The 12,991-nt window shown below is 50.4% G+C and overlaps 1 protein-coding gene across 1 annotated transcript in view; it reads right to left on the minus strand.

Annotated features, from left to right (window-relative positions):
- Nucleotides 1-12,449, minus strand: part of C2H21orf62 (chromosome 2 C21orf62 homolog) — a 34,990-nt gene extending 22,541 nt beyond the window's left edge. Inside the window, exon 1 of the mRNA XM_055125127.1 lies at nucleotides 12,228-12,449. Coding sequence (XP_054981102.1) covers nucleotides 12,228-12,229 — 2 coding nt within the window. The 5' untranslated portion in view covers nucleotides 12,230-12,449. The remainder of the gene's footprint in view (nucleotides 1-12,227) is intronic.
- Nucleotides 12,450-12,991: the final 542 nt, after the last annotated feature.

Raw genomic sequence — 12,991 nt, forward strand, 5'->3', positions numbered from 1 at the left:
TGATCCCCCGGCACCCCAAAGGGTCCCTCAAGCTTGCCAGGGGCGATTTCCTGAGTGCAGAGCCAGGCTAAGCCCTGAGCACCACTGGGTGTGGTCCCAAAGCCAAAAGTGAACAAAAGAACTTAGGGCTGTGGGGTCTGTCCTGCCAGATGACAAACAGGGACACAGACGATGTGTGTGTGTGTGTATTGGGGGGGGGCGGGTCAGTGAGTGGGTGGATGGAACATTGAGCCCCCTTAGCGCTGAGGGTGGCACAGCTCTGGTGCAATGAGGAAGGGGGGTGTGGGCAGCACCCCTGGGCCCCTCTTGGGGAAATCCTGGGCCCTCAGGCCAGAGAACCAGCTGGGGAACCCATGGCACACACAGGGACAGTCACTGACCATCCAGTGGACATGAGGAACAGAAGCACACAAAAGGCTCATTTGTGACAGCAAAGACCTATTTCTGTCCCAAGAATGCCCAGGGCGGGGCTGGAGCTATAGCACAGTGGGTAGGGTGTTTGCCTTGCATGTGGCCAACCCGGGTTCGATCCCCAGCATCCCAGAGTAAGTAACTCCGAGCACTGCCAGGAGTAATTCCTGAGTGCAGAGCCAGGAGTAACCCCTGTGCATCACTGGGTGTGACCCAAAAAGAAAAACAAAAAGAATGCTTGGGGCAGGGGATGCTGTCATGTAAATAGAGGTGGGGTAGAGGCAAGACCCTAAAGAGGTCCCTGGAAGCCGCCCGCCCCAGACACGAGATACAAGTTCTGCAACGATCAGTCGACTCATTGTTGTGAGATGGATTGAAGAATAAAAATGGATCACAGGGGCCAGGGGCATGATTCAGTGACAGAAGCACCTGTTTTGCAAACATGAGACTTCGAGTTGGATCCCTGGTGCCTCCCCTGGGTGCCAAGCTTGGGTGGCTCTGCTATTGGGATCCTCCCAGCCATGACAACGGTGTGAGTCCATGAGCCTCATGAGAGAAATGTGTTACCCCCTTCGAGACCACGACTGGAACGTGCTGAAGCGGCGATATGGGTAAAGGGGACATCCCTTAGTATGTGTTGTGTGTATACCATGAGCGAGTGCACAAACCCCAGGGAGGTACAACCGTGCCGTGTGTGTGTGTGTGTATGTGTGTGTGTGTGTGCGCGCGCGCATGTGTGATTCTCCCCAAACCAACATCACCAGCAGCAAACAGGGATAAGGGAAGAGCATTTAAACCCCAACATGGGGTTCAAACATGGGGCTTCCGGGCTCAGAAGCTTCTGGACTCAGATGATTGAGCGCCAGCTGGAAGAACAGCTGTCCTGGGTTTGGAAAGGACTGAGCCCAGTGGGTGGATTTCTCGCTCTGGGAGGCTGGCTAGGGGCAGACCCTCTCGCTGCTGCCTCAGGCCCATCACACAGAGGTGCCTGGGAACATTTCTATCACCCAAGTGAGCGTGTGCACTCGGCTGAGTCAGAAGTCTGCGTTTTGGGGGTTCTGTTTGGTTTTGGTTTTTAAGCCACACCAGGTGTACACACACACACACACACACACACACACACACACACACACACACACACACACACACCTCCCCATTCTATGTGTTTGGCCGCTAGAGATATGCCTATTATTCATACCTCACTTCCTCTCTTTGCTCCCTGGAATTGTGAAGAATAACATCTTATTGAACTAGTAAGCCAAGGCCTTTTGGGGGCGGGCGTGCATGTGATTTTGTTGTGTGGCCCAGCTATGCCCAAGGTCCCCCAGCCCCTGCATGAGATTTGGTGCAGACGGGTTGGAGACTGAGTGGGCAGGGTCTAGCCTGCGGGTCTGGTCAAGTCTCCCAGCCCATCCCTAGCCGCCAGGGGCCAATGAGCTTCTTGCCTGGTTCTAGCTGCCTTGGCACTTTCTTTCGATCTGCTGGGTCATAGAGTGAAACACAGCCTAAGAGGAGACCCTGGGCCACCGCTCAGAGACCCCCCCCCACCCGTCACAGCTCACCTGTGGAGCTTCAAAGGGCATTGCTCAAGACCATTTTGTGGGAGATTATACTAGCTCCGCATCAAACTTCCCCACTGTCTCATGGCTGAGACTCCAGTCTTGTAAAACTTCCGTCACATTATAGGGCCAGTATTTAGTGAGTGTGAGGTTGCCAAGGAAAATGAGTCAGAGTAATCCCTTTGCTAGGAGAAGAGAAACAAAAAAAAAAAAAAAAAAAAGGAGGCTGGCGGACTCTTTTCATTACTGGCTTCCAGAGCAATAAATCCGCCCGAGGCAGATCTTTCACTCAGGGTTCTACATTATCACCCTCCCCAAAGTCCCTGGAGCTGTTTCCTTAATCATTTCCCTTTCATCTGCGTACAACGGATCCCAACGCTTCCATTTCCAAAAAGCAAGGGTCAGGCTTCCCCCATAACTGTCCTAGACACAAATATCGACATCAAAGGCTATTTCAACCTCCCTGCTTTCTTGAAATATCTTTAAGGGATGGAAACTGCCTCCTGGGGGAAATGAGGCCTGTAGGAAGTGTTAGATTATAAACTGGTGAAGCCATTCTGGAAAAAAAAAAAAAAGAAAGAAAAACACCAGGGAACTTCCTCCAAAACTAAAAATAGAACTCCAGGATGACCCAGCAGTTGCAAGGCTGCGTATCTACTTGAGATCATTAACTTGAGGAGTGAGAGGCACCCCAGTGTTTACTGTGTGACAGTCTCTGACAGTCCAGGGATGGGACCCATGGCAGTGCCCACAGAGAAAGGCCCACGCCATGCAGGCTGGTATGCAGGCACACTGGAACTCTCCTCAGCTCTGAAGCAGGATGCCATTGTCCCATCTACAGCAAAATGGAAGGCAGGAGAGAAAGCATCTTGTGGAAGAAATCCAACAGAGAAAGACGAAGAATGTATTCACCTCGCTCTAATTCTGCAGTCAAATATCCTCGACAATGAAAGGTGAGATCCTGCCCTGCAGTGCAAGGAAGGACAGTGGCTCAACTCCAAGGTGAGCTAAATAAAGGCACAGTACCCCCGGCCACAAATCAGTATTGCTCCCGTGCTTGTGATGCACGTACCAGGCTAAGGATAGACTATAAGGACTAGGGTGTTTGGGTGCGCGCGGGGGTGTGGGGAGGGGAGAGGTTATAGAAACTCATGGTACTGTATGCACAATTTTTTTTTTGCTTTTTGGGTCACACCCGGTGATGCACAGGGGTTCCTCCTGGCTCTGCACTCAGGAATTACTCCTGGCGGTGCTCAGAGGACCCTATAGGATGCTGCGAATCGAACCTAGGTCAGCTGCATGCAAGGCAAACTCCCTACCCACTGTGCTATCGCTCCAGCCCCTATCTGCACAATTTTTGTGCAGTCTGAAATTATCTGAAAGAAGTTTATTGAATGATTTGGGGGCCACCTCCAGCTCTGCTCAGGGCTTACTCCTGGTTGTCTGCTCGGGGAGCACTCCTGACTGTCTGCTCAGGGAGCACTCCTGGTTGTCTGCTCAGGGAGCACTGGGGGGGGGGGCTACAGGACCATGCAGTGTGCCTGGGGCTGGCCACAGGCAAGCACAGTTCTTACCTGCTCAACTATGTCTCCTGGCCTGAAAGTAAGAAGTTTACGTTTTTAAAAATTCCTCAGTTGTGGAGGGGTGGAGGGAAGGTCACTCTGGTGGTGGGATTAGAATATCAAAAACCCATGACCATGGTATTTAAATCAAGTATCAAGAAAAATACCTCTCCCCTCACTATCACTGGCTTAAGGGGACTTTCTTTTTTTTTACAGGAGCAGACTAGGCTAAAACAGGTAATCTGGGTTTACACCCTCCCCCACCCCCACCACAAGGGGTTCTTGGCACCACTCCACACAAAGGCTTTAGAGCACCTTGATGCAGAGAGGGTTCTGGTATCCTGAATGACGGGGCTGACCGGTCACTTCAGAGGCGAGAGTGGGCAGTAATTCTTTTATAAGAAACAGATGAAAAGGGAGAAAGGAGGCAAGGCAAAGGGTGTGTGTGTGTGTGTGTGTGTGTGTGTGTGTGTGTGTGTGTGTGTGTGTGTGTGTGTGTGTGTGTGTGTGTACATGCGATCCAATGCGTTTTCCCTTTCAGCAGTCCAGACCTTTCTCATGGAGAATGCTTTCTATCTCTCACCAGCTAAGAACCACCTTCTCCTACCTCTTCAACTGCCTTCCCATCCCACCTGCCAGGAAGCCCCAGTATGCTTGAGGCCAGGATAGTTCCTGTCTGACTCCACCCTATTGTTCTGTTGTTTCTACACCAGTTGACTATGAAGGAGACTGAGAGCAAGCTTTCAGAAACACACCTGTACTGAAACAGGGAACCTCGTACTTTTGGTGTTCAGTTTTTTCTTTTTTCTTTTTTGAGTCACTGTGAGGTACAGTTACAAAGCTTTCATGTTTGAGTTTCAGTCATACAATGATTGAACACCCATCCCTCCACCAGGGCACATTCCCCACCACCAATGTCCCCAGTATCCCCCTTTCCGACCCCTCTCCCTGCCTCTATGACAGACAGTTTCCCCCATACTCTCTCTCTCTCCTTTTGGGCATTATGGTTTATAATACAGATACTGAGAGGCCATCACGTTTGGTCCTTTATCTACTTTCTCCCATCCCGAATTATCCCTCCAACCATCATTGCCTTAGTGATCCCTTCTCTATCCCAGCTGCTTTCTCCCCCAGCTCATGAGTCAGACTTCTAACTATGGAGCAATCTCCCTGGCCCTTGTGTCTACTGTCCTTGGGTGACAGTCTCCTATTATGTTATTTTATATTCCACAGATGAGTGCAGTCCTTCTATGTCTGTCCCTCTTTCTGACTCATTTCACTCAGCATGATACTCTCCATGACCATCCACTTAGAAGCAAATTTCATGACTTCATTGTTCCTAACAGCTGCATAGTACTCCATTGTGTAGATGTACCAAAGTTTCTTTAACCGGTCCTCTGTTCTTGGGCACTCAGGTTGTTTGGGCAGATTCTGGCTGTTGTGGGTGTTCAGTTTTTTCTCAGCCATGTCCGGCCTGTTGTTTCTTCAGAGCTTTCCCTCCTCACTACCCAGTTTTGACTCTCCCCTCCACTCCCCCAGTGCCAGATCCACGGTCAAGTTTCCGTCTCACCTCCTTGAGCTTCTCACCATCAGGTGACATCCTGGCCTGTACCCACCTTTTTCCTGGGGTGGGGGGGCCTGAGGGGATAGGTGTTCGGACTCCCCCCAGCCATGCTCAGGAGCTCCTCCTGGCTCTGTGCTCAGGGATCACTCCTGGCGGTGTCAAGGGGCCGCTATGAAGTGCCGGGAACTGAACCAGGCCTGACTGCATACAAGGCCTTGCCCCCTTGTGCTGTATCTCTGGTCCCACGTTCCGGCCTTTTGCAAAAAACCTTCCTGTTCTTTCTTTTTTTCTTTTTTCTTTTTGGGTCACCACACCCGGCAATGCACAGGGGTTATTCCTGGCTCATGCACTCAGGGATTACTCCTGGCAGTGCTCGGGGGACCATAGGGGATGCTGGGAATCGAACCCGGTTCGGCTGCATGCAAGGAAAATGCCCTGCGCTCTGTGCTGTCACTCTGGCCCCCTGTTCCTTCTGGACACAGGGCAGGTTCTCCTGGTTTTCATGTTCTCCTGGCTGCTTCTGCTCTCTCTCGCCCAGCTCTTGCCCTTCCTCCCTGGTGTGTACGTGTGCCTGTTGCTCTTTTCAACATAGGCCATGTAGATCCTTGGGCTGCCTGCCCCCTGCTGAGGGCCAGTTCCCTGCTGACTCTACCCTGGTTTTCACGCTTACTTATCCAACCTCTTCCTTGGAAACTCCCTTCCTGCCTGGCAGGTGTCACCAATTTCCAAGTCTTGATTCCCAGGAGCACTAGGAAGGGACAAGGAGCCACCGTGCCAATACTTCACTGCCCCTGGGCCCCAAAGGCTAATCCAGGTAAAGAGAGGAAATGGTTATTGATGGGAAAATGTACTTTAAGGGAAGGGGGTGGTTATGCATGTGTGAAATGTTGAATTTGGAATGATACTTTAAAAAATATATACAGATTTTTATGTATGTAAAGTGTAGATTATGTTATGGAATATTGCATCAATCATGAATCACAAAATCCCGTTGATTGTCGATTTCTCGAGCAGTTTCAGTAACCTCTCCATTCGTCCTATTCCTGAGGTTTTAGAAGCCTCTCTCCACTCGGCCTTCCCAACGATGCTGCATTGGAGGCTCTTTCAGGGTCAGGGGAAAGGGATCCAGCTTGTTACTGGCTTTAGCATATGAATACACCATGGGAAGCTTGCAAGGCATTTGCCTCCCATGTGGGCAGGAAACTCTCAGAAGCTTGCCAGTTTCTCCCAGAGGGAGAAGTAGGCCAAAGATATTGCACAGCCGCTTTAAAATTACATATCAAATTTTATCTTGTTTTTTGAGTCACACCTGGAAGTGCGTGCTCAGGGCTCAGTACTCCTGGCTCTGTGCTCAGGAATTACTCTTGGCTATGCTCTGGGGACCATATGGAATGCTGGGGATTGAACCCAGGTCAGACGTGTGTAAGGCAAACACCCTACCTGCTATACTATTGCTCCAGCTCTGAAAGTAGATGCCCTTTTTGTTGGTTACAAATAACAACATTTATTGGCCAGAGAGGAGAGGGGGAGAGAGAAATTGAGCGAGTGAGAGAGAGGAGAGAGCGAGCGAGCAGGAGATGAGGTGCTTGCTCTGTATGCGGCTGCAGCGGTCACGAGCCACGTTTGATCCCTGTACCACACACGGTCCCTGAGCATTGCCACGAGTCACTTTTGAGCACAGAGCCAGGGATTGATTGTGTGCGGCCACCAAGCCCCAAACAAGCAAACCATAGTAACATTCCTGAGTTCTTCGCTTGAGCCAGATAAGCTACTCAGAGTGCTTGACATGTTCCGTATTGTTTGATGCTGGCAGTAATCCTGAAGGTTGCTACGGTGCAATTTTCATACCAGTTAACTGAAGTATGGGTCAGTGAAATGACTGGCTCGAGCCCTCTGAGCAGGATGGAGACCGCTAGCTGGGAACCAGACAGTAACGATGCTGTAAAGACTCAGGGCGGAAGCGATGGTGTGATGTCATTGATGGTCCCAGCCAGCCATGTCCTCTGCCTCCAATTCTGTCACTAAACTCTGACCTTCCACCTCTGGCAGGCAGAGAAACAAGGAGTCAAGCTTGTTCTTCTCTAAGCAAATGTTTCAGAAACACGTGGTAAACAAGCAAAGTCAGAACGCTCCTCTGTGAACCTCATATCTGGGGCAGCTCAGAGCAGGGCGGGTAGAGGGACTCACTCACCCCAAAAGAGCCCAGGCAGCCGAAAACCAAGGTCACCATCCAGCTAAAAACCTAACTCCAGGGGTCAGAGTGATACTCCAGAGGGTAGGTCGTTTGCTTTGCACACAGCAGACCCGGGTTTGATCTCCAGCATCCCATATGGCCACCAGAGCACGACCAGGAGTAATTCCCTGAGCATCGCTGGGTGTGACCCATAAAGGAAGAAAAGAACTTAACGCCATCTGTATCAACCTATTAAAAAATTTAGAATTCCTAGAACAACATCTCTTACTCTATATTACTGATAATTACTGATATACCAGGAAGAGAACACCACATTAAAAGGGGTGTAAAGTAGAAGACAACTGATCTCAATTATATATATGTGTATATATATGTATATATATATTGCGGAGTGATAGTGCAGCAGGTAGGGCATTTGCCTCCACATGGCTCAACCGGGTTCAAACCCTGGCATCCCATATGGTCTCCCAAGCACTACCAGGAGTAATTCCTGAGTGCAGAGACAGGAGTAACCCCTGAGCATTGCTGGGTGTGACCCCAAAAGCAATATATATATATATGTATATATGTATTGCTTTGCACAATTGTTGGTAATGTAGGATTTTCTAAAATAATACGACATATGGGCTGGAGAGATAGCACAGTACGTAGAGCACTTGTTGTGCACATGGCTGACCCAGGTTTAATCTCCAGCACTACATTTGGTTCCTGAGCACTGCCAGGAGTGGTACCTGAGTGCAGAGCCAGGAGAAAGCCCTAAGCACCACTGGGTGTGATAAAAAGCCAAACAACCCCTCCCCACACACACCCCCAAAAGACAAACTGTCATTGGTACTGCGCTTATAAAACAATAATCTGGTATTATGGTTTTGTTTCACGGCAGAGCCTGGCAAGCTACCTCTGGTGTATACAATATGCCAAGAGCAGGAACAAGTCTCACAATGGAGATGTTACTGGTGTTTGCTTGAGCAAATCGATGAACAATGGGATGACAGTGATACAGTGATGTACATATATATGTACACATAAATGTACATATGCACATATATGTATATATGTATGTATGTACATATATATGTATATATATTAGCACACAAGGCTCAACCTGTAACACAGCATGGTAGTAAAATCTTTTAGCCAATGGCTTAATGGCTCCAGGCTGAGATACAACAATCTTCATATACTTTCTTCTAAGGAAATGTTTTTGAATCATTTTTAGCGAATCATTCATAACAAGCAATACAAAATATATTATTTAGGGCCTTGATTGGAGCAGACTTGGGTGGTGGTTGGGAAAAATTTGAAATATTGGTGATGGGAAGGTGTAATCGCTGTGGGATTGGTCTTGGAATATTGAAAGCAGTATTGGACATTGGCGCCAGGACAATGGGACGAGCTCTGGCCTTGCATGTGGCCGACCCAGGTTCCACCCCCAGCACCCTTGAATTGTCTCCCAGGTACCACCCTGAGTGATCCCTGTGCTCAAAGCCACGTGTAAGCTGAGCACAGCTGGGTGTGTACCCCTTCTTATTTTATTTATTTATTTATTTGGTTTTTAGGCCACACTTGGCAGTATTCAGGGCTTACTCCTGGCTCTGTGCTCAGAAATCACTCCTGGTGGTACTCAGGGGACCATATGGGATGCCAAGGATTGAACCAGGGTCAGCTGCATGCAAGGCAACGTGCTACCCGATTTACAATTGCTCTGCCCCACCCCCATTTTTTGAAATAAAAAAATTGAAGGATGCTAGTTGAGGGTTGCTAACACCGGCATGGAATATGGGACTAAGAGGATCTCAGAGGATCTCAGGAGCCAACCAGAAGGAGGTGCTGGGCTGGGCTCCTCTTGGCACCGCAGAAACAGCGTAAATAACATTTCCAAATGAGGCACACAGCTGCTCCTCTTATCCACGTGACACTGGTCCTGCTTTGGGATCAGGGCTGGACCAGGGACGGCCTCTCCCTGAACCTCTCCCTTGCACGACTTGGGGGATGCTTAGATGGTTACATTATTGGGGGTTCATCCTCCTGAGACACTGCTACCCCTTGGCTGGGACCCTGAAACGGGGAGGTGGAAGGGTAGAGTGCAGGAAAACTAGTTCACTTGGAGAACTCATCACTCGAAATCTCGCCTATTGAAAGGGATCCAGTCAAAATAGTGGTGGCTGGGAGGTGGGGATGGGAGCAGACAAAAGGAAGCCCCCAGCCAGGCAGCAGCAACCTCCCTGCCCGCTCCCTCCCTCCCTCCCTCCCTCCCTCCCTCCCTCCCTCCCTCCCTCCCTCCCTCCATATCCCTCTTCCCTCTCTGTCCTCTCTCCTCCCTTTCTCTCTCCCTCCCTCTCTCACCCCTCTCCCTTTCTCTCTCCCTCCCTCTCATCTCCCTTTCTCTCTTCCTCCATCCCTTCCTCCCTCTTTCCCCTCTCCCTTACTCTCTCCCTCCCTCCCTCTCTCTCTCCACTCCTTTTTCTCTCCCTCCCTCCTCCCTCCCTGTCTCTTCCCTCCCCTTCCCCTCTCACTCCCTCCATCCCTCTCCTCTCCCTATCTCTTCTCCTCCCCTCTCTCCCCCTTCTCTCCCTACCTCTCTCCCTCTCTCTTTCTCCCTCCTTCCCTCCCCCTCTCTCTCTTCCCCTCTCTCTCTCCCCCCTCTCTCCCTCTCTCTTTCTCCCATTTCCCCTCTCTTCCCTTTCTCTCCCTCCCTCCTTCCTCCTTTCTCCCTCTCCCTCTCTCTGTCTCTTCCCCCCTCACCAGTACCCAGACAGACAGCCTTACATACAGCAGGGATCTCACGTGCACGTCTGTGGCCATGGACAGAAACTCAGGAAAGCAGAGGGGACAGGGAGCCACTGGGGGACAGCCCTAGAGAGGCCCAGTGACAGGTGACAGAGCAGCAGCCCCAGTCAGGGGACACACATGACAGGAGTCCAGTTGAAGATGGCAGGCCAGGAAGTTGGACACGGGAGAGAGAACAGCGCAGGGACCACACCCGACCATAGTGCGCCGGCTTGGGGCATGCAGTGAGAGACAGGATTCAGGAGACTGTCCACGGCGCTGGGCATGGAGGGACAGGGCGGGCAACGCCTACAGGAGTGGAAGGAGAGGCCTGGGCCGGGGAGGGGCCTGGACCATCTCCTTAAACTGTACAACCAACTCACACTTCTTCAGCTTCTGAGTTTTTTTTTTCTTTTTGGGTCACACCCGGTGATGCTCAGGGGTTACTCCTGGCTCTGCACTCAGAATTACTCCTGGTGGTGCTCGGGGGACCATATGGGATGCTGGGAATCGAACCCAGGTCGTCCGCCTGCAAGGCAAACTCCCTCCCCACTGTGCTATCGCTCCAGCCCTAGCTTCTGAGTTTTATCTGCAAATCTTTCGTGCAGTTCTCAAGAATCCGCAAGTGCAGGAATAAACCGCTTGAGTGCTAACAACCCCTCTGAGCTACGCAGGCTGGGTGGTCTCGCCACTGACGCAAACCACGTGCCCCTGGACACAGATTGGCCAAGCTGGTGGGATATCAGCTTTAAGCACCACCAACGCTGGCATGGGCGGAACTCTCTGGGAGCTGAGGAAAAGCACTTCACTTCTAGAAATATTTTGGAGAAACTGTTATTTTCAGAAAGGGCCCAATTACTATCAACATTTTAATTGTGCTTTTCTTGGGGTTTGTTTGTTTTGAATATACCGCATGATTTGGAATTTTAAAAAGTGATTTTTTAACTCCCCCAAACTCACTCATTTTATTAAAAAGAATTGAAACAAGTAAATTCTGATACTTTTGGTAGTTCTTGCAGACTGGTTTCTTTTCTAAAGCTCACACACAACTTTGTTGAAATATCTCCTTTCTTCAATATACTCCGACACATTTATGGCTTAAACAAAAAAACTGTCCAAACCATGTTTATTAAACAATGAACTATGCTGAACTACTGAATTTGACCCAAACACTCCCAGTATCTTGATGGTTAGTATAGTATTTCTCATGGGGTTGTTTTGTTTTGCACACGGGGACCAATCATTTAAAAAAGTTCATTGGATGGGGGTGGGGGGTATTGGGGGGGCGCTGAGGAGCTAGTACAGTGGGCAGGGAGGTGCTGACCTTGCACATCACCAACCCAAGTTTGATCCCCAGCACGCCATCGAATCCCCCGAGTTCCACCAGGAGTGACCTGAGCACAGAGCCAGGAGTAAGCCCTGAGCACTGCCAGGTGTGGTCCAAAAAACCAAACAAACAATAAAAAAAAAAGTTAGTCAATCTGGCACGAATGCTCATGCAAACGTAGCTGCTTTTGAATTTTCCCATGTTTCCTCATGAGCGATTGCAAATAGGCAGCAAATATAATTACCGAGTTTGAAGAAAAGAGCAAAGAAACTCCTTGGATGCTATTTTTTTCAGTGTTTCTGCTCTGCAGTCACCATAAGGGAAAGAGAGAGGCGGCAGATTGCCTTTATTTAATTGCTATTTAGCCTTAAAGACCGGCAGGAAAATATAACCAGATGTTTTCAAATAGAAACAAGAAGTCGCGAGTCCATGGAGATATCTGTTATATAATATTAGCCCCTCTGAGTTTATCTATTTAGGGACACAGTCAGAAGCCCTTTTTGTTCTTTGCTTAATGCCCTGAAAACATTTCCTTTTAAAGGCAGAAAAAAAAAAAACCTCCCCCATACCACCCCCCCTCAAAAAAAAAAAAAAAACCCATTTAAGTCCCAATCCACATGCCCGGCAGCCTTCAAAAAGTTTCTGGAGGAGAAAGAAACTTTTCACCCAACAGCGTCCATCCTGCGTGGGAAACGCAAAGGCGACAAGGTGACCCCAGCAAGGGGCGTCCAGAACTTTTTCCCCTGTCGTGCACCGGGAGCGCTGGCCCCTGGCATAGACCTGTCGCTCGGAGGACGGGAACCACCGCGCGCTTCCGAAACAGAACCGAGAACTGACTTACATCGCGGGGCGAGTCCCGGGGCGAGGCCGGCGGGGGCCCCTCCAAGGCCGGCCGCGGCGCGCAGCCTTCCCTCCGCCCTTGACAGCTGCTTTGATCGGCGGGGCTGGACGGAATGCGCTCGCGCGCTTGGCCCGGCGTCCCGGCTCGCACAGGGCCGCGGGCCGCGGCCGTGGCCATGGCAACCAGGAGGAAGCTGCCGGCCTCCCCGGGTCAGGAACCACGCAGCCAGCCGAGGGAGAGAACCTGGCCGGCCGCGGGAGCTGGCCACGCGGGGCTGGGGGTGAGGGGGCCGGGCTGGGTTTCCCTAAGCTGAAAGTTTCTCCAAGAAACGCCGGGAGACTGGAGTTGTGCAGACTGAGCTGGGAAGGACGGGGAAGAAAAGCCTCCATCTTTTTGGAGGCTTTTCTTTTTTGGATTCTGGAGGCGGAGGGCGCAGATCAAGGGGTGATGCATTTCCCTTCTCTGCGCGTCCTTCTTTCCCCCTGGACGGTGGCTTCCAGTCACAGCCAGGCACTGCCCTTTGCTGGGGGTTGCAAAGAGGAAAGGAACCTGCTTTGTCTGTCACCAAAGATGCGGTCTTAGTCTTGTTCTATTTTGTTGTTGCTGTTGTTATTCATTTTTTTTTCTTTTGAAGATGTGACCAGTCACCAAGGAACTTAATATGCAGAAATCATTCTGGGTTTATTAACGGATGTGGCCCCACAAAAATACTGGAGAAATCAGAGGGTTGGAAGAAATAGCCCTGCTAATTAGAAACAGCAGAA

The sequence above is a fragment of the Sorex araneus genome, chromosome 2 (genome assembly GCF_027595985.1).
Source record: "Sorex araneus isolate mSorAra2 chromosome 2, mSorAra2.pri, whole genome shotgun sequence".
NCBI classification, from domain to species: Eukaryota; Metazoa; Chordata; class Mammalia; order Eulipotyphla; family Soricidae; genus Sorex; species Sorex araneus.